At 37.2% G+C, this 22,356-nt stretch overlaps 1 protein-coding gene across 2 annotated transcripts in view; it reads left to right on the top strand.

Moving 5' to 3' along the window:
- TAG1 (membrane bound O-acyl transferase (MBOAT) family protein) overlaps positions 1 to 22,356 on the top strand; it is a 339,208-nt gene that overhangs the window by 170,932 nt on the left and 145,920 nt on the right. The window contains exons 8-11 of one of the 2 annotated variants that reach the window (XM_089410743.1): positions 6,949 to 7,050; positions 7,143 to 7,279; positions 12,254 to 12,335; positions 12,519 to 12,539. In XM_089410743.1, the coding sequence (XP_089266869.1) occupies positions 6,949 to 7,050; positions 7,143 to 7,279; positions 12,254 to 12,335; positions 12,519 to 12,539 (342 nt within the window). The remainder of the gene's footprint in view (positions 1 to 6,948; positions 7,051 to 7,142; positions 7,280 to 12,253; positions 12,336 to 12,518; positions 12,540 to 22,356) is intronic. The other variant, XM_089410744.1, reaches the window with a different exon arrangement.

The raw sequence follows: 22,356 nt of genomic DNA, 5'->3' as shown, positions 1-22,356 counted from the left end.
AGTCATCTAGGAATAGAGATTTTTCTAACGGTGGTATGGTTTTGTTATAGGGTCGCAGGAATGAGAAGCCAGGTAACCATGGTAAGTGTGATAGTTTGCAGCTTGGACCATACATTATCAAAGAAGCAAATAGACAAAATTCCTACCATTTGAGCACTTTGAATGAAGAATCACTTGAGCTACCTGTCAATGTACAACTGCTCAAATTGTTCTACAAAGAGAATATCTGATGCCATGGGGCCTCTTCTGTATTGTATTTCTAACTTTACTCCTTGTCGTTTGGTTAAGTAGTTTCATTTCATGAATAAATTGTCATTTATGCTCTCAGAATAAATTTCTGTTCATGCACTTCTTCATTTATATATTTGATTTTATATGATGATATTTTGAACGAACGCTATTGATATATGTTGTTTGTTGGTGGATGCAGATTCCAAATTTTTGCATACTATCATTTCCTATCTAGCATGCATCCCCATGTGGAGCCAGATGTTGACCATTGAAGTGTACCCAAAGATGTTTGAGGACTCCATGCCCAAGGATGTGTCAAAAACTTCATGTACCATCAATAATCATCATATCATCCGAGTTTTTCAACTCTATTTCTTCTTCTCATCTTCTATTGTACTAAGATTCCACAAGCCCTGCGGGGATTATGTAAAGTGATGCTAGTATGATGAGTTTGAGTCATGTAACATGCCTAGGTAACTTGGGACCTTGGCACAAGTCCAAATCGAATTTGGCTCAAGGAGGGACCACACAATTCCCAAGGAGATTACACTGAGCTCATTGGAAGCATCTACATGAGGTGTCATCACATGGTTTGATCTTGGAGTTTGACTTGAGTTAGCTCCTTGATTGGTTCACACTTGGATTTGCTCGTCTTCCCACTTAGAGAATTTGATTTTGCTCGAGGATATTTTGGTGCCACATATGGAATTCGATTTGCATTAGTGGCTACTTCATTCCTCCTCTTGGAATTCGATTTCCTTCTTGGGATCCATTAGGGGAATTTTGAGGTCTAAAATGGGCCTCCTAAGAAAAATGTACAGTCAAAATAAACTTTATAAGAAACAATAGGATTCAAGATGATGATGTTAACCATGGGGGATGATTAACTATTTTTGGAGTAAAAAAATAATAAAATAATAAGACTATTTTTTCAACTCGTATTTTCAACTTATCTCCCAAGGTTTTACTCAAATTTCGAATGGGAATACTGGTTGGATGCAAACTTTAATTTCTCATCCAAGGAGTACTCATGTTGCATACTTTCGATGTATCCTGCTACATGAAAAATGAGAAATACCTAAAAAGACATGATTGCAATCATGTTTTTCATGTATTTCTCATTTTTCGTGTAGTAGGGTCCATCGAAAGTATGCAACATTGGTACTCATTGGATGAGGAATCAAATTTTGCATCCAACGAGTGTTTCCACTCGAAATTTGAGTAAACCCATAGGGAGATAAGTTGAAAAAAATATTTTTTTCTTTTTTCCCTCTAAAATTTGATGATGTAATCTAATATTATTTTATTATTTCCACTATTATTTTATAATTTCCTTAGGAGGCCATTTTAGACCTCAAAAGTCCCCTAATGCTTCACCATGGCCATTTGTCAGTTGGATGCTACATTGGGATTTGCTCTGATTTCTTTATATAATAGATCCTTGAGCTCTCATTTTGTATTAATTGTTTACTAGCTATTGTGCTTCCGGAGGCACTGTTGCTTTGTACACTTTTCAAGAATTGCAATAAAAAGACTTTGGGGGTCCATTCATGGGTGTTTTTCCTTTGGAGCATGGTGCATTGTGAGCTATTGGTATAATCTCTTCTATTTATGCTTTGAGTTATTTCATTTTCCATATACTCTTGTAGACTTGCTAGTGTAAAACTATCTTGCATTAACATTTGATTTGGAAGTAGGATCTAAATGTTGGAAGTTCTAGTTTATTTTCAAATAAATTTCTAGAAGTTTCAATTCATTGTTTGCTTCTCTAAATCTATATGGACTAATGTGTGATTGGAGTATTGTAGAAGAATTATTTTTGTTGGATCAAGCGTGAGGGGAAGTCTTTGGGAGACCAACCCACTCTTGAAGCATCTTCAAATGAATTCTCATTTGTTATTTTGAATTTTCATAGTTCATCTTACGAAGAAGTGTTTTTGCAGGGATTCGTTTGGACATAGCTTGTATACAAACAAACATTTCATATTTTAAATCTTTTCAAATAGTGCTTCATTGATTTTATATTAGCTACTTGAGAGCATTTTCTAAACTAAAGCAAGTGATGGGGTTTACTCCCATCACTTGATTTGGTTTCTTATACATTATTTGTATCATACTTTGAAGCTTCTTCTCATTTCATTACTTTAGTTGGTTGACCATTGATATATCATTTATTAAAGCACTTACTTTGAGCAACTTACAATCTTATGTGCTTATGAGACTTATGTTTTTATATCTTGTACAATTTTGAGCAATTATCTATGTTAACTTGTTGAACATATTTCCATTTACTTGAAGCATTTTATTTTTGCAAAACATTAGTAATCTTACTTGCATTGCATAACATATTAGGTTTTTTAGCATAGTTTCATTTTCACTCAATTTGCCTCCAAACATAAGCTTGCTTGATAGAAATCATAGGGAAAAATATTTCTTGGACCATTATCCCAATTAGTACGAAGTAAGGTAAAAACGTGTGACCTTGGAGTTATGGAGGTGGCTTGTCCTCTTGTAGGAATGAAGGCACACACTAGCTAGTAAGACTTTGGGGAAGGCTATCTTTAACGATACTATCGTGTCCTCAACCCGTCTTTCTTATAGTCACTCCAATTTTTACCCTTTGGAAAGATTTCAAGAGGAAGATGTCTCACCTAGACTAGGCATTTAGATTAAAATTAACCAAGATAATTGTATTTAATCTTAGTTTAAGTGCATTTCATGTTAACACATTTTACTATTTTTTTTCAAATTATTCATGTGCTTGTCATTGATGAAAATGTTTTGAATTGGTTATCTTATTTAGGCAAGTATCGTCTTGTTCATTTTTTGCAAGTAAAGTTTTAACTTGTTTCCTTTACAAGTCATTCTATATTGTTTTCTTACATGCTATGGGTTTGTGAATGATTATATATTTTGAAAGCATATCTTGAAAATAGATTTTATATCTTGCATGTGATATCTTATCTTGCTGACATCTTTTGTTTGATTGACAAGGTTATTTATGTTTCAATTTGAAACACTTCATTTTTTTTGAGCAAGTATTATTGAAGGCACTGGTTTTATGTTTGCTAATCTTTGATTCATGTGCTCATGGTTATTTATTTCATTTCATATTGCTCACAATCTCAAGTAATCCAAATTTGACATCTCCTAGAAACCTCACATCCTCCCTTTTTTACTTAGTTTTCCATTTAGGGATCACCCCGCTTAGCTTACCTAGGTGAGAGATTAAACAGAGAGAGATTTGGGAATAGGTGACAACCCCATCTCTTAAATTTGCCACCAATCGCACATTGTGGGGTTAAGGGTTTTCTCACCAACTTAGGTGTGTATGTAAGGTGGCAACACCGCTACTGCAAACTGTTGCAAATTCCTTCTATGCCCAAACAAGGAATCTGCACAGCGAAAACACTGGACTGTTGCAAATCCCTTCTATGCCCAAACAAGGAATCTGCACAGCGAAAACATTGGACTGTTGCTCTCTTTGCATGCTGGAATGACTCAAACTGGCAAATCGATTTTTTCTACCAACTTGCATTGAAAAATTGAATTGTCCAACAATTCGGATTGCCTGGCTTAGGCTCTGCGCAACCCCCATAAATTCGTCGTCTTGCTCCCTCTGGACAATGAATTTCTGCTTCTGATTCTGAGCGTTCCCGTCTAATCAAAACCCCCATGATACCATGTGAAAATTTCACTTTTGAAATCCTATTGCAGCAATTGAAATTATTTATTTTAATTGATAAATTAATTATATAGTTTATTTCTACGACAACAATGAATTAATCACACTGCAATCTTCACAAAAAGAAATACCATGAAAGAGAAACTGGAATCTGAGAAAATACTAGGACACACACACATAAAATATGACAGTTGTTTTTGGACAAATTTCCTCGGAAAAACCCAACTTGGGAAAACTGGTGCAACAACTGTGGGTTTTTATTATTAAGCAACAATGAGAAATTCTGAGTACAATAAATATCGCCAAACTGGCGAATCTCTCCAAGAGGAAAACTGACAAATATTTTGAGAGGGATTTTACCCTCATTCCGAGCAATCCGGACACCTGATTGTAAGGAGCCTATATCAAGTGTAAGGAAGGAGTTCTGTGTTGAGTAAATGGTGTAACAAAATTATTATCCTATGATGACACTACTACCTACTGTATAATGTTGGTTTCAGGATATTAATGAGCAACTGATTTACATGATTGATATATATGGCATCATAATCAATCCCGAAGTAACCGCGATGAAAGACATAATCTTGAGATCTCCTGACAAGTGCCCTAATGATGTGAGCAGTGATGGTAGAGCTGAGAGTGACCTAGTGAGCTTTGTTGTGGCATTTTTCTATGACAATGATTTTGATAACTCTCTGATGAATGGCAACATTTTCATAATACAATCTGAAATTTTAATCAAAGTGACCATCAACCAGACCCAAGTCAAACCTGGTCAAAATTTCCATGAGCCAAGTCATCCTGCTGCTAAGAAAATTCGGTTTGTCTCAGAGAATGGTTCTGCCCAAAAACTCGATCTGCCACAGATAATCAAACTTCACATTATGCCTCATATTTCATCCTTGATCAGCCTTAGACTTTGTCCTTCTTGTGGTCTGAAATAAGCCTCAAAACTCGTCCTTATTATGCCTCAGATTGGTCTGAATTTATAATCAAATGAAGGGGATGAGTGGTCTATATATAGTGATCAATAAAGCCCCAAGTGGTGCGACTTTTGGGGTGAGCCGACATGAGTTAAAGGAGGAGCCAGCTTGTCATTTTGGAGGCAAAATTCATTTTCTTCTTTCAAGGTTGACTTTATGTGCAGTCCAAATTTGTCAATTTTTGTTTTTGTTTTTTTTTAGGGGAGGTGGGGGGCTAATACAAATTATGAAATCCGATTGAAGCTACAGAACTTCAACAGAACCAGTGAAACAACAACTTATAACCAAATAATGCTATGTGTGTCAGAATTTAACACATTTTGTACAAAATAACCAGAGAAGCTCAATAACGACGGAACATTGCTCAGATGTAAAATATTCCATAGTGAACAAAAAAGAACACTCAATTTTGAATAACACCAATAATTTCATGACATCACATTTGCATTTAAAGGAAGTTGCTTATGGACAATAGGAAGAAAAAAATCCAAGATATTCATACTAAATTTATTTGCCCAACATCACTGTAGTTCTACTAGAATTTTCTTTATATAGGACCCAGCATGTTAAATCAGAGAGATTATCTTCTAAATCAGTCCCTTTCCAAAATACAAATCTCCAACTCAACAAACTCTACAGAATGAGATTTTAGTTGAGTGCTAATGTAATATATTGAGAGCATTTATACTCGGAGCATCAATCAAGTTAGAGAGGTCAATTAGAATTATTTACAAACCTAATAATTTTGTAATGTACCGAAGCTAAAAATTTACAGTAAATTTAAAATTTTTCCTTTGAAGAATTTTAACAAACAGTTAGAGAACAAACTTCTGTCAAACACTTTTCAGACAAGGGAGAAAACTTTGCAACAGAAATCAATATGGGAGGAAAATAATTTATATTAACTTGATTGGAGAGGAATACAGTGTTCAGAAGGATTTGATGAACCTGGCACAATCTTCAGCAAGATATGGATCACTCAGCCTGGCTTTAATACTGATTCGGCCCTCAGAAATTGAGATCAACTTGTCCTTAAAAATGATGATAGACTCAGCAATTTGGCCTCTTTGTGAGTGCAATTTCGAGCACCAAGAAATGAATAAACTCTGCCTCTTATTCTGATATAAATTAAGCCTCCAAATTAGAACTTGGACCTCCTCTGGATAAAGTGTCAATCCTTCTGAAAATTGCAATCTCTGCTACAGGAAATGGAATCAATTCTGTCTCACTATAATGAACTGAGTCTCTGCTATTCGGCCTCCAATGATCACAAGAAATTCAGTCTCCAAAGATATAATATTTGGCTGTCTGGGATCAGCTTCAAAATAACAATGCAACTCTGGTAATTCACTTCCAAAAATAACAATATGCTCTTCCAATAGCAGACTCGTCCTCCTGAAGTGATTGATTCAATTTGGCTCTTCTTCTAAGACAGTCTCAGCCCTCTAATGAAGATGAAATCGGCTATCCCAATGGTACAGGAATAACCCAGCTCAGCTATATATTTGGCCTGCCAAGGAAAAGGGATCTCGACCTCCAAATAGTCTCTGGCTCCTGTAGCACAATTCGACCTCCAATGGCTGAAGATAGACTCAGAAATACTCTGGCAGATTAGTGTAATTCTACCTCCAATGTTAGTGTACTGGGCCTGAAGAGAACATTCAATTCGGCCCTTAAGAAAACCAAGTACTCAGCAACCTTAAAAAATGCTATTCGACCCCCCTTGATGATGACAGGTCTCGGCCTCTGTAGAAAGGAATTTGCTTGTATTTTTTTTTTTTTTTTTTAAGTTTGTCAATATTTTCCAATATTTTCCCCAATTTTGTGGACAAGTTATATTCCAAAACCTTGGCAATATGTTTGCCGACACAATATTTGCAACATCAATTTCAATTTGTAAGTGTAGTCTATTGTTGTGCTTTATTCATTAGATTTATGTGTGACTCTTTTAGTTTTTCTTTCTTTGTTAAATGGTATGTGTGATTTTATCGTTGACTTTTGGTATAATGTTCTGCTAAAAACATTGTGTATGATTGTGTAATTGAATAGACAAGCTATCCTTGCACAACACATATTCGCAAAGGTTGGGTTCTTCGTCAACTTGGAAAATTGATCATATTTACAGGAGTTATGGGCTTTATCATAGAACAGGTAGGCGCATTTACTTGTGAATAGACAACATGTCTTTGGTGAGGATTCTTAATTTGGATTGTATCTTGACTTTTCAATAAATTATGTTGCAGTATATGAATCCTATTATAAAGAATTCACAACATCCTTTGAAGGGAAACTTCCTTTATGCCGTTGAAAGGGTATTGAAGTTGTCTGTTCCGACTTTATACGTGTGGCTGTGCATGTTCTACTGCTTCTTTCACCTCTGGTATGTTCACCAACAATCACAATTTCTTACTTTTCATTTTTTTTCCAATGGTAAATTGATCTGTAGAAAGGACATCATAGGACAGTAAATTTGGGTTACTTGGGTCAACCCATTGGGTAGGCTAAACCCCAAGATGATCTTCTCTATAGAACTTTTTGTAGCTGAGAGATGACTTTATTGTTCACTCCCCATACATTCTTCAGCATTGGATGCATGGTCTTTGGATCCCCCTTGGGCTGTTTCAGGTTGTATTCTTATCATCTTCACATTGAAACTGACTACCATATCACTTGGGGGGAGGATATGCCAGCTCTATCTTCTTCATGAGACAAAGATGAAGGACCATTTCATCTTAAACTGCCCCATCTGTGACAAGATAAGAGGACACTTTCAGTGTCTTTCCAGAGAATCTTAAATATCTCTATCCACTTTCTTTTGCTTCTCGGACCAGAGATGTTTGGGACTATATGTAAGGGAGGCCCTTGGACTTGGATCTTGTTCACTTAGCCAACTCCATCCCAGACTAGACCTCATAAAGCTGATTATGATATATATATATTTTCTGGTGCTTCTACCAAATAGAGTTACCAGGAGTTGATAGACAACAACACTCCATTAGCCATTAAAGTTGTGAGATCTTGAGAGGCCTTGTGTGATCGACTAGTGAGACCCTTACAAGCATGTTACCTCAAATTTTGGCACAAGTGATACCTCACCAGTAGTTAGGATATCTCTCCTAGCTCTCATCCACAGGTTGCAGCAACTTGACAATGTCACATATCTCAGACCAGATCTTCCCGCTCTTCTAGTTCATTCTCCTAGGCATCTATCATAAGTTTCTTCTGTATGGCCTCGTAGTAGGAGATATTGCATCATGGGAGGTTGATTTGCCCCTAGGTGAGACACCCCTCCTGATAGTGTTGGTGGTTTTCTTTGGTTCTTTGCAGAACTTGCACTTAATTTTACTGTCGATTTTTTTTCTGTACTCCATGCTATGTGGATATGGACTTTAGGTCTTAGACAACATATGCTAGTTTTGCTTATATCATGTTTTTATATGTGTGGCCTTTGCACTCCCACTTTGTGTCTCACAACATCCTTTGAAGGGAAACTTCCTTTATGCCCTTGAAAGAGTATTGAAGTTGTCTTCTCCCACTTTATATGTGTGGCTTTGCATGTTCTAATGCTTCTTTTATCTCTGGTATGTTCACCAACAATCACGATTTCTTACTTTTCATTTTTTTCCAATGGTAAATTGATCAGTAAAAAGGACATCATAGGACAGTAAATTTGGGTTACTTGGGTCAACCCATTGGGTAGGCTAAACCGCAAGATGATCTTCTCTATAGAACTTTTTGTAGCTGAGAGATGACTTTATTGTTCACTCCCCATACATTCTTCAGCATTGGATGCATGCTCTTTGGATCCCCCTTGGGCTGTTTCAGGTGTATTCTTATCATCTTCACATTGAAACTGACTACCATATCACTTGGGGGGAGGATATGCCAGCTCTATCTTCTTCATGAGACAAAGATGAAGGACCACTTCATCTTAAATTGCCCCATCTACTACAAGATAAGAGGACATTTTTAGCGTCTTTCCAGAGAGTCTTAGATATCTCTATCCACTTTCTTTTGCTTCTCAGGCCAGAGATGTTTGGGACTATATGTAAGGGAGGCCCTTGGACTTGGATATTGTTCACTTAGCCAACTCCATCCCAGACTAGACCTCATAAAGCTGATTATGATATATATATATATTTTCTGGTGCTTCTACCAAATAGAGGTACCAAGAGTTGATAGACAAGAACACTACATTAGCCATCAAATTTGTGAGATCTTGAGAGGCCTTGTGTGATCGACTAGCGAGACCCTTACAAGCATGTTACCTCAAATTTTGGTACAAGTGATACCACACCATTGGTTAGGATATCTCCCCTAGATCTCGTCCACAGGTTGCAGCAACTTGACAATGTCACATATCTCAGACCAGATCTTCCTGCTCTTCTAGTTCATTCTCCTAGGCATCTATCATAAGTTTCTTCTGTATGGCCTCGTAGTAGGAGATATTGCATCATGGGAGGTTGATTTGCCCCTAGGTGAGACACCCCTCCTGATAGTGTTGGTGGTTTTCTTTGGTTCTTTGCAGAACTTGCACTTAATTTTACTGTTGATTTGTTTCTGTACTCCATGCTATGTGGATATGGACTTTAGGTCTTAGACAACATATGCTAGTTTTGCTTATATCATGTTTTTCTATGAGTGGCCTTTGCACTCCCACTTTGTGTCTCACAACATCCTTTGAAGGGAAACTTCCTTTATGCCGTTGAAAGAGTATTGAAGTTGTCTTCTCCGACTTTATATGCATGACTGTACATGTTCTACTGCTTCTTTTACGTCTGGTATGTTCACCAACTATCACAATTTCTTACTTTTCATTTTTTTTCCAATGGTAAATTGATCAGTAAAAAGGACATCATAGGACAGTAAATTTGGGTTACTTGGGTCAACCCATTGGGTAGACTAAACCCCAAGATGATCTTCTCTATAGAAGATTTTGTAGCTGAGAGATGACTTTATTGTTCACTCCCCATACATTCTTCAGCATTGGATGCATGCTCTTTGGATCCCCCTTGGGCTGTTTCAGGTGTATTCTTATCATCTTCACATTGAAACTGACCCCCATATCACTCGGGGGGAGGATATGCCAGCTCTATCTTCTTCATGAGACAAAGATGAAGGACCACTTCATCTTAAACTGCCCCATCTACTACAAGATAAGAGGACATTTTTAGTGTCTTTCCAGAGAGTCTTAGATATCTCTATCCACTTTCTTTTGCTTCTCAGACCAGAGATGTTTGGGACTATGCGTAAGGGAGGCCCTTGGACTTGGATATTGTTCATTTAGCCAACTCCATCCCAGACTAGACCTCATAAAGCTGATTATGATATATATATATATTTTCTGGTGCTTCTACCAAATAGAGGTACCAAGATTTGATAGACAAGAACACTACATTAGCCATCAAATTTGTGAGATCTCGAGAGGCCTTGTGTGATCGACTAGCGAGACCCTTACAACCATGTTACCTCAAATTTGGGCACAAGTGATACCACACCAGTAGTTAGGATATCTCCCCTAGATCTCATCGACAGGTTGCAGCAACTTGACAATGTCACATATCTCAGACCAGATCTTCCTGCTCTTCTAGTTCATTCTCCTAGGCATCTATCATAAGTTTCTTCAGCCTCGTAGTAGGAGATATTGCATCATGGGAGGTTGATTTGCCCCTAGGTGAGACACCCCTCCTGATAGTGTTGGTGGTTTTCTTTGGTTCTTTGCAGAACTTGCACTTAATTTTACTGTCGATTTGTTTCTGTACTCCATGCTATGTGGATATGGACTTTAGGTCTTAGACAACATATGCTAGTTTTGCTTATATCATATTTTTCTATGAGTGGCCTTTGCACTCCCACTTTGTGTCTCACACTATTGTACCTGGCAGTCCCATTGACATGTTCCTTATTGGACATTGATACAATTATCTTGTGCTCTATGGTCTACCTAAATGCTATGCTACTCTATCAGTTGATTTGAGCGTATGGGGTGATCATTTTCTATATGGTTTGCTGAAGTGGGAATGCCTCCTGTAGGCTCCATTTCTATATCATATACTACTAACACACCTTACCTACATTGTTGTCATGTAGGTGCCACTAATTATGCTTGTTGCTGGTAACCTGCTTCTATAGTGATTTAATTACACTTATTTGGTTGGTCTTGTTTTAGTAGGAGTTGATGTAACTTGTTTTGGTAGAGCTATTACTTCATACTCTTAGAATGGAGTAAATTTTGTAAATAATATCTGAAAGTTCTAATATAGTACTGATAAATTATTTACTTTCTGTTCTTTTGAGATTCCATATTTCAAGTTTTTGCATCTAATAAGTTATCATGGTCCATGTGCTTCTACCAAATAGAGGTACCAAGAGTTGATAGACAAGAACACTACATTAGCCATCAAATTTGTGAGATCTCGAGAGGCCTTGTGTGATCGACTAGCGAGACCCTTGCAAGCATGTTACCTCAAATTTTGGCACAAGTGATACCACACCAGTAGTTAGGATATCTCCCCTAGATCTCGTCGACAGGTTGCAGCAACTTGGCAATGTCACATAACTCAGACCAGATCTTCCTGCTCTTCTAGTTCATTCTCCTAGGCATCTATCATAAGTTTCTTCGGCCTCGTAGTAGGAGATATTGCATCATGGGAGGTTGATTTGCCCCTAGGTGAGACACCCCTCCTGATAGTGTTGGTGGTTTTCTTTGGTTCTTTGCAGAACTTGCACTTAATTTTACTGTCAATTTGTTTCTGTACTCCATGCTATGTGGATATGAACTTTAGGTCTTAGACAACATATGCTAGTTTTGCTTATATCATAGTTTTCTATGATTGGCCTTTGCACTCTCACTTTGTGTCTCACACTATTGTACCTGGCAGTCCCATTGACATGTTCATTATTGGACATTGATACAATTATCTTGTGCTCTACGGTCTACCTAAATGCTATGCCACTCTATCAGTTGATTTGAGCGTATGGGGTGATCATTTTCTATATGGTTTGCTGAAGTGGGGATGCCTCCTGTAGGCTCCATTTCTATATCATATACTACTAACACACCTTACCTACATTGTTGTCATGTAGGTGCTACTAATTATGCTTGTTGCTGGTAACCTGCTTCTATAGTGATTTAATTACACTTATTTGGTTGGTCTTGTTTTAGTAGGAGTTGATGTAACTTGTTTTGGTAGAGCTATTACTTCATACTCTTAGAATGGAGTAAATTTTGGAAACAATATCTGAAAGTTCTAATATAGTACTCATAAATTATTTACTTTCTGTTCTTTTGAGATTCCATATTTCAAGTTTTTGCATCTAATAAGTTATCATGGTCCATGTACATCTTTTCCAGGCTTAATATTGTTGCAGAGTTGGTACGATTTGGGGATCGTCAATTCTACAAAGATTGGTGGAATGCAAAAACTGTAGGAGAGGTCAATCACTTTTCTTTTCTCAAGAGTTTTCCAAGAATTATCAAGTCAAGACAATTAGCATACTGCTTGCTTAAGACTATATGCATGCAATAGTGCACCTAAAATTAGAACCATTGCTTGGATCCTGGACTGATTTTTTCATTTTGTTTGTTTTCTTTGTGGCGGATGGCGTGTTCATATTAGTATTGGCGAATGTGGAATATGGTAATTTCTTCCCTGTACTTAAGGCATATGAGTGAAGAGTCATTGGAATTTGAATATACAGTTTATTTGTTTCATAGTGCTTTATGTGAAAGGAACTTAAAATGACTCTTTTGTATGCTCTTCATTTATTGGTGTGGTGTATTTGTACTATCTTACACCTGACTTCATAAGTCATTGGGTTTCATGCTTCTGCATTTCCCACATTTATCAAACAGGGACTATAAAAAAAAACAAATGGCATATTGAGCAAGCTGGAGCATTAGGGCACAGAAAAATAAGATTTTTAAATGATCAGATAGTAATTATTAATAAATATGCATTGCTCTATGATGACTAATATTAATTCTTAGTAGATATGCTTTCATATTCCCTTTCCTTTCAACTTTTAGCTAATGCTCCACCAAGTCTTTGGGACGCAAGGATGTGGAAGTGGGGAAATATGTTGAGAATTATAGCTCGGATATGAACTTTCTCACATGTTCAGTGTGAACATGCGAGAAGTAGTTTGAGATATTTTCTAAGAATATTTTTATATTTGGAAAAATAATTCTATTTTGTAACTCACTTTAGTAAAAAAAATGTAATTCTTATATTTAGTGGTTGAGTTTAAGAATGAATGTATTTCATGCATGACTTAGACTAGGAGTGATCTTAAAGATTGATTCTCTTCTAAATTATATAGGCAGGGCAAGGTAGAGGCTTTTACATTGATTCTTAACAAAGATAGTTTCGTCTGAAGATAAAGAAAGAGGCAACTCACCTACAAGGGCAAGAGAAGAGGAAAGTGAATAAATTTAGCATCCCAAACAAGCAAAATTCAAATTTGGACCAAGTTTCTTCAGCAAAGTGTGGTTTCTTCAGCGAAGCGTAGACTTCATTGTTGCCATAATTTTGCTTTCAAGTTTTCTTGCCACCCTGAATGCCTTCTCCAATGAATCAGGTTCCCAAAGGCGAACCTCGTGTTGGATGTTATCGTTCAAAGTCCCTATGAAGACATCAATTTTGTCAGACCAGGAGGTAACTCCTCAAAATGTAATCGTTTTATTCATTTAGGTTGTTCATTATTATATACAAGAGGGAGTGACTGTTCAGTTCATCTCCCGATTGTTGAAATTTGGTACCGGAGGACAGGTGGTTCCCTTAGGCTTTGATCTTTGGCCTAGGGAAAAGTGTCCAAAAAAATTTAATTTTTCTCCTAAAGTGACTTTATAATTTTATAAAGTTAAATCTAATTTAAAAGTGACTTTAAGTGATAAAGTTACTAAGTCTAATTTTAAAGTGACTTTTATAAAGTCAATGAAAAATTAGAAAGGAAAAGTGACTTTGGAAATAAATGACTAAGTGGGTCTTTATTAAAGTGGGGTGAATTAAAAAATAAAAAGTGAGATTTAAATGAGCATTTAATCTCAGCTATTGATCTAAATCTATTTCAGCCATTGGATTTAGAGACCACCCAAAAGTCACTTGGGTCACCCAAAAGTCATTTGGAGTTATATTAAGGGAGGAAAAGGAGGAAAATATCACATTCGATTCAATTCTTTCATGAGCAGATTGGGAGAAGGAGAGCAAGAGAGCAAGAGAGATTTCTGAGCAGGGAGGAGAAGGAGACAACAGCTTGGCACACATTCCAAGGCAACAATTGATCAGATTTGTATAGCTGATTCAGCACACAGTGAAAGGCAGATTTTGGCACGATTTTCGAGGAGAGGTTTGCACAAAAATCGAGGAGCAGTTTGCTGGTTTTTTGCACGCAAAACGAGGGCCATACAACAACATTTAATGCTGAAAGTGGGCACGAAAATCGAGGAGACCGTACAGCATTTATTGCTGTCCTGTTTGCTGTAATTTCCAGTTTGCTGTGAAGCATGGGAAAAGAGATAAGTTGTAAATTTGCTTGCTGATTTTTCGCTGAAAATTTCTCACTGTAAAAGGCAATTTTCAGAAATAAAGAAGAGCTCTCAAACTGGTTTTCCCCAAGAGTTGTAGGGGGTTTTTCCAGGGTCACATTGACTAAAAATCTCAGTGTTTAAATGTGTTTTAATGGCTGTTTATTACTGCTGATTTTTATTTCTGCAATTTCCAGCGTTCTGTAAAATTTCTAGAATTTGTGTTTTCAGCAAAGTTATTTTTTTTCAGCTTGTTAAATGTATGGTTATGGGAAAGGGCATTTAACTATATGGGAAAAATAAGGAGAAACTGAAAACCGGGGTGGGAAAACAGAAATTTCTACACCGATGACTCTCCATTTTCTCTATTATTTATTTACACTAATTATAGTTGTTTACCCAATCCCTATGATTAGGTGTCAACATTCCCCCCCTTAATTTGAAGGGATGTTGGTGAGTCCAAGCATCGTTCTAAATCTTTCAAGCTTTTCTCTTCCAAGCGCTTTGGTGAAGATGTCTGCAATCTGCTCATTAGTAGAACAATGGTGAAGATGGATTGTTTTGGCCTCAACATGATGTCGAATGAGATGATATTTTGTATTGATGTGCTTCGTTTGATCATGGAACTTTGGGTTCTTGGCCAACTTTATTGCCGAGGTATTGTCAATCATGAGTGGAGTCTATTGTACTTGTTTTACCTGCAAATCTTCCTGAATTTTCCTAAGCCACACAATTTTTTTTGTTTTCTCAGCTACTGCCACATATTCTGCCTTTGTTGGGGAATCTGCTGGCATTGATTGTTGGCGTGATCTCCAGGAGACAGATCCTGATCCAAGACTCATCGCATAACCCGAAGTAGATACCCCAGTTTCTTTGTCTCCATCGAAGTCTGAATTAGAGTATCCAATCAAGCTAAAGTCGCCCACCTGTGTATACTTTATTCCGAAGTCTTGAGTTCCCTTCATGTACTTTAGAACTCTTTTTGCAGCAGACCAATGTCCTCACAAGGCTTTTGCATAAACCTGGAGAGGATTCCAACAACAAACGAAATGTCTGGTCTGGTAGTAGTTAGGTAGTTGAGACTTCCTACAAGCTGTCTATACTTTGTTGCATCCTCAAATTCTTTTCCTTCAATGGATGTGAGCTTTAAGTTTTGTTCCATTGGAGTAGTCAGAGGATTGCATCCAGTCATGCCAAACCTATTCAACAGATCTCCGATGTACTTCTTTTGAGAAAGGAATATGGACTTCGAATGGTGAGTTACTTCAATACCAAGATAGTAATGAACATAGCCCAAATCAGTCATTTCAAAACCTTTCCTCAATTCCTTCTTTATGGATGCAATGTAGCTCTCATTGTTCCCTATCATCAAAAGATCATCTACATATACCACAAGATATACAACTGTTTTTCCAACCTTCTTGACAAACAAAGTTACATCATCAAGATCATAATGTTTGAAATTGAGTTTTAGAAGATGCTCAGTTAGTTTTTATACCGGGCTCGCGGTGCTTGTTTGAGGCCATACAAGGATTTCACAAGTTTTCATACTTTATATTTATGTCCTTTTACAACAAATACTTTAGGTTGGGACATAAAAACATTCTCTTTTAGATCTCCATTCAAGAAAGCAAATGTAAAACCATTTGATGGACTTTCCAACCGATCTAAGCTACTAGGGAAAAAAGTGTCCGGATGGTAGCCCATTTTGCTGTGGGGGCAAAAGTCTCCTCATAATCGACCCCTTCCTTCTGTGCAAAGCCTTTTGCCACAAGCTTGGCTTTGTGCTTGTCAACTGAACCATCAACTTTATACTCGTTCTTGTAGACCCATTTGTAACCAATTGGTTTGGTTCCCAATGGAGGATCAACCAGCTTCCAAGTGCCATTCTTTATCAAGGCATCATACTCCTTTTGCATTGCTTCTTTCCATTCATCATGAGAAGCAACTTCCTTGAAGGAAGTTGGTTCAAAATCTGTAGACAAATTCAATTCACAATTGTAAGAAACATTGATATCAACAGGTGAATCAGAGTCATCCACATCACCTCCATTTTGCCGGGTTGAATTTCTAGTTCCTGTCTTTCCAACCTCATAAGGATGAACACATTCAAGTGTCTTCGTGAACCACTTTTGGGGACCTTTCTGAGATGGTCCAGGCTGCTCCGTTGATTGAGTTGGGACTGAATCAAGATTGAGTCTCCCAATTTTTTCAATCACATCAATCAAAGTATCATCCGTTGTTGGAGTTTCATGCGGGGAAGAGAGTGCTTTAGAAGAAGATTCCATAGGTTGATCTAGTATAGGAATTCCCCATTCAAGATGTGGAATCTGATTATCAAATTCTTGAAATGATTTTGCATTTGCGAATCTATCCAAGCGATCAATTTGCCGCTCAACAACATTGTCAGTTTTGGATGATTCAAGAAAGATTACATCTTTAGATACAACAAACTTTTTATTGACTTCATCATAGAGACGATATGCTTTGGAGGTGTTTGAATACCCCAAGAAGATACACTTATGACTTTTTGCACCAATTTTCTTTCTATGTACCTTTGGTATCAAGGCATAACATGTGGAACCAAAGACTCTAAGATGCTTTACCGAAGGAATGTGCCCATACCACATTTCATAAGGAGTCTTGTTTCTAATAGCATTAGATGGACATTTATTCTTTACATATACAATACATAGAACTTCATCAGCCCAAAACATCATTTTTACTTTTTGAAAAACATAATGGAGCGCACCATATTTAAGATTGTCCTATTCATTCTTTCAGCTACTCCATTCTGTTGGGGATTATAAGGCATAGATGTTTGATGTTTGATTTCATGTTGGCGAAGATAGTTTTCAAATTCATTTGAAGTGTATTCTTTTCCATTATCAGTGCGAATAGAGCCAATATGAGATTGTGCATCATTTTCAATCCATGTATGAAAGTTCTTGAATGTTTGAAAAGCATCAGATTTGTTCTTCAATAAATAAACCCAACACATTCTGGTGTAGTCATCATATATTTATTTCCATTTGTAGAAGGAACATGCATTGGACCACATAAATCTGAATGAATGAGTTCAAGTTTTCTATGTGCTCTGGAATGTGAATCATGAAAACACTGTTTGCTATGCTTTCCTAGAATGCATGCATCACATTGCTTAAGCTTCCTAGGAATTGTAGGCAAACTAGTGACACCATTTTTTTACAACAAGCGGAGGCTGTCATAGTTCAAGTGTCCAAATCTAGCATGCCATAATAAACTTGATGGAAATGTACCTTCTTCATAATGAGAATTTTAAGAGAAATTTTATGCACGAGCAGAGGTACCCTTCAGGTTGAGAAGCCTTTCTTCTTCTATCCCTCTCATGACAAGTGAGTGGTCTGATGCTTTTCTCACCTCAAGCTTGCCATCAAACATATGAATGGAGTGTCCTTGCTGACGGAAGTGGACCAAGGACAAAAAGTTTCTCCTTAGCTGTGGGAGATATAAAACATGATGTAGAAGAAAGTTTGGAAGACTCGGCAATTTAAGCCTGATTGTGCCAAGCCCTGATGGCTTGAGTTTTGATTTGTCTGCAAAGTATATTGCTCCATCAACATTGTCAGTAAATTCTTCAAAAAAATCTCTTTTAAAAGTCATGTGGCAAGTTGCTCCTGAATCAAGAAACCAATCATTTTTCCAAGAAGCAAGTTAAGCATTAAATATGTCTTCATTTACTCCAATATTACAGTGTGCCACAACATAGTGAGAGGATTCAGGTGCTATACCTTTCTCTTTGTCATTAGTTTTACCTTTGGGTTGGTTTCTTTCATGCTCAATTCTGTCCCAAGGCAACTTGCATGTGGATGCATCATGTGATCCATCTGTTTTGTAGCGTATGCAGTGCAAATTTGACTTTTCTCCTTGAGAGTGTCTGCCCTCCCTGCCTCTGAAATCTCTTCCTCTTCCTCTTCGAACACCTCTTCCTCTCGAAGAATCTTGAGCAAGATTTTTCTCTCTATGTGCAAGGCACACAGCCTCTTCAGAAGATTGAGGAGCTGTCTTCTTCCCAAAAGCTCTCTCTTTCAACAATTTTGTTCACAAGAGAGTCAAAGGTAATATCTTTGCTATTTCCATTTGCTTGCAATGACTCAAGATAATTTGAGTAAGTGGGATAAAGTGCCTTGAGAAAAGCTATCAGAGGAATGTCCAGTTCAACATTAGTGACTTTGATATCATGCATAATAGATTTTACTTCTGATGCAAGAGCAAGAGGATCATCATTTTGTAATTAAAGGGTGAACAATTTAATCATGAGTTGAACAACTTCAAGTGCAAAGTGTGAGTCATAGAATTCCTTCAGTTTTAGTAAGGCTTCGAAAGCATTTAAAAATGGCGAAATATGGCGACTTACCTTTTCATATATTGAAATGCATAAGCCTTGCTGTTCTTATTTTCCCAAATGGCGAATTCATTGTCTAAGGTAGGCTGTTCTGGCTCTTTGTCTCCGTTTCCAACACACACTCATTTCCACAACTCATTAAAAATGAGAGTGTGTTTGATTTTCCGAGACCACTTAGGATAATTCTCCTTCCCATTGAGAACCACTCCCACAACAGATATCAATGATTGCATTTTAAGAATATGTACTGTGTAAAAAAATTCGCTCTTTTGCTGGTAAAAAAAATGACGCATGAGGTTGACGAAAATGAGGTGGTAGTCTGTAATTCGACTACTGGTTAACTTTGTAACCAATCAGTTGCGCTTAAATCCGGTTCTGTACATGGATTTTCCCCCTGAGGGTCCCGCTTATTTGACCAATCACTGTCAGTCCCTCGTTGACTTCTCCTTTTATCAAGCGCTTCAATCCACGCCATTGATCTCACTTCTCTAGATCCAACGAATATCGCGTCATCCGCTGACCAACTAACCTAGACGATATCAACCATCGATGTAACCCGTCCAATCGAACGACTGTCGTGCAATCTCGCGTGAAGTCTTGCATGATCGATATCAGGTTGAGAGCGCGCGAGAAAAGTGGTTTTCCCGTGCTACGTGTCGCCCTCTAAGGTTAATTGCATGAATTTTAGGAATGCCGTTTACAACCTTTAGGGTGCGCAAGATACCGCTTCCCACTTATCAATAAAGGCGCTTAAGGAAAGGTTTAGCGCTTAAACTCAGTGTTAACGCTTAACACTGATTGACTGTGATTTATAAATAAAATGTATGGACAGAGCAAAATACCCGTGTTGTCACATAGAATGTCTAGGCACCGCGACAACGGCTTAGATCGGGGGCTGTCACCTTGATCCCCAATCTATTCGTTTAAGCGGTCTCCCTACAACAGGCTAAGGGGGGTAGACCCTATGGAAAAGTGGAATGAAGAAGAACTAGTTGGGAACCCATCAGTTTCGGAGACACAGTGAAGCGATCAAGTACTTGATTAAGATTTAGCAAGACTTATAGGATTTGATTAGATTTTAAATGATTGATACCTGTGCCTTATGGAGTCAATGATCTTGCTAAGGAAATTAAGACCAAGTAATCGATTAGCAACTATTGCTTAGATGAATGAATATTTTATATGAAATGCGGATCCTAAAACTAATGTGAGATGCAAGAATCTTGGTTAGTTTTAGTTAAATGCCTATTTAAATGTGAACCCTTCAATCCTTTCTGTATTGAGCCTGATTTCGTAGTAATTGGCAGAGAGAAGATCAGGAGAAGCACACTAAGGTGTGATTAACGATACCTCCCCTGAAATCTCTCCTGAAATTCTAACATATCCGGTGTCTCTGGCGCTGCAGATAACTGTGGCTCTGATCACTGCAAGGCCACCATTTTAAGTACTATTAAAACATGCTTCTCAAGAAAAGACGGATGGAGATCTATTTGTCTATCGACCTAGCTTATGCTTGGAAGTAAATTTTATCTATGCAAAGTTAACTTATATGCAAATGCACCGGAATATGAGATGAATTTAGACTCGAGAATGGGAAAACACTTATGCCGCAAAAGCCCTCAATTACCCAAATGAAATGCTCGCCTTTTTTTAGATGAAGACTTACAAAATAAACTCTTGAAGATATTATAGTTAAAACACCAGCTTATTTCAAATCTTCTCAAATGCACCGGAATATGAGATGAAGTTAGACTCGAGAATGGGAAAACACTTATGCCGCAAAAGCCCTCAATTACCCAAATGAAATTCTCGCCTTTTTTTAGATGAAGACTTAGAAAATAAAATCTTGAAGATATTATAGTTAAAACACCAGCTTATTTCAAATCTTCTTGATACAATTTAGCTCAAAGAGAACAAAAACAACTTTGCAATTCGATATCAATGTCAACAGATGCTCAAAAAAATACTCAATTTATGAAACAAAGGATATACATTTTATCACAATTCCATGACAAAGTACTTAATTATCAGAAATTAATTTTTAGGACAGCAGTAAGAAAAACTTTCTGACCACAGCAATATGACAATGAAAACAGTGAGCTATCAATGATATCTTTATGCGACAAATTTACCGAAATTTTTCCAAACTTGCCCACATGAATTATCAAAAGTTTTCAGCTTGTTGTGATGTGATTTCCAGAGTTATATCAGATCTGATATACTTATTACAACCAACAATTAAAACATGAAATAAGCCTAATGATGAATGCCCAACTCAAGAAATTAATTCCTTAATGTATTAGACAACTTAGGAACTGATTTTAGGCTAACCCACATGAAATTTTTCCACTGTTATATTTCAGATTTCAGAAACAGAATTATTGAGAGATAACAGTGACCCAAAATGTAGATCTAGGCCAAATTCTTGATACACATCAAACATAAATGACTTATTAATGTATTTAACAATTTTTTAGTTAATTTCAAACCACTTAGATGTGTTTTTCACCACTATTAGAAAGATATATGACTGTTGTAGCAAACAATGAGGAAACACAATTTTTACCAAATTTTCTGCAAAACCCACCAATGATTTGCTTCAGAAAATCAAATATTCAAATCAGAAATGGAGCAAGGGAATCTAGGGCCAATGAGAGCTAGCACTAGGCCCAATAGAACTAGCATTGGGCTAGGAGAAGGCAGATTTGGGATTAGGAACCCCAAAACTTGAAACCCTTGTTCTAAAAAAATTTATTTTGCTTCAGATCTTCAGATTTATTGCAAAATCTTAAATGGTTGGCCTTGTAAAAAGATTTGGGATAAGATATTGCCCTCCAGGGTCTAGATCTATCTCAAAACCTCCATATCTGCTTGAAAAATCTCAGATCTGAAGATTTACTTGGTTGATTACTCAGATCTATTCCTGCAAACAATTTTTGAGCTCAGATCTTGCCCTCTAGGGTCTAGATCTAGCCCAGATCTGAAGATTTACTTGGCTGATTTCTTAGACCTATTCCTGCAAACAATCTTTGAGCCCAGGTCTTGCCCTCCAGGGTCTAGATCTAGCTCAGATCTGAAGATTTTCTTGGCTGATTTCTCAGATCTATTCTTGCAAACAATCTTTGAGCCCAGTGATTTGAAAATCACTCATCAGTGACCTCAGTTAATTAATTAATGAATGAAGGTATTACAGACTCATGTGCTGGTGTGTATCTATGTTATCTTAGGCAACAGATTGATCAGATTGCAAAATACACACACTGGAAGATGGAAAATAGTAAGAGAAACACAACAAGTGAAACAGAACACAACAAATTAATAAGGAGTTCACCCAATCATCCTGGGCTACGTCTCCAGGCCAACTTTTCAGTGGTGGCCTTCTTTTATTGTGTCTTTAAACAGAGTTTTTACAATAAGGAGCTCCATTTGAGTCTCCTGAAACAGATGGTGCTTAGTAGGGTGGTTCTTGGATTCCCCAAGCCACTAGAGTGCACAGACTCCCCCTTACCAAGTCTCGACCTCAACTGGTCTTGATGGGACGAGTCCA

Source organism: Pinus tabuliformis, chromosome 3_1 (assembly GCF_031772625.1).
Source record: "Pinus tabuliformis cultivar Carrire ecotype Pingquan chromosome 3_1, CPIR1, whole genome shotgun sequence".
Classification (NCBI taxonomy): domain Eukaryota; kingdom Viridiplantae; phylum Streptophyta; class Pinopsida; order Pinales; family Pinaceae; genus Pinus; species Pinus tabuliformis.
This window is presented reverse-complemented; position numbering and strand designations above follow the sequence as displayed.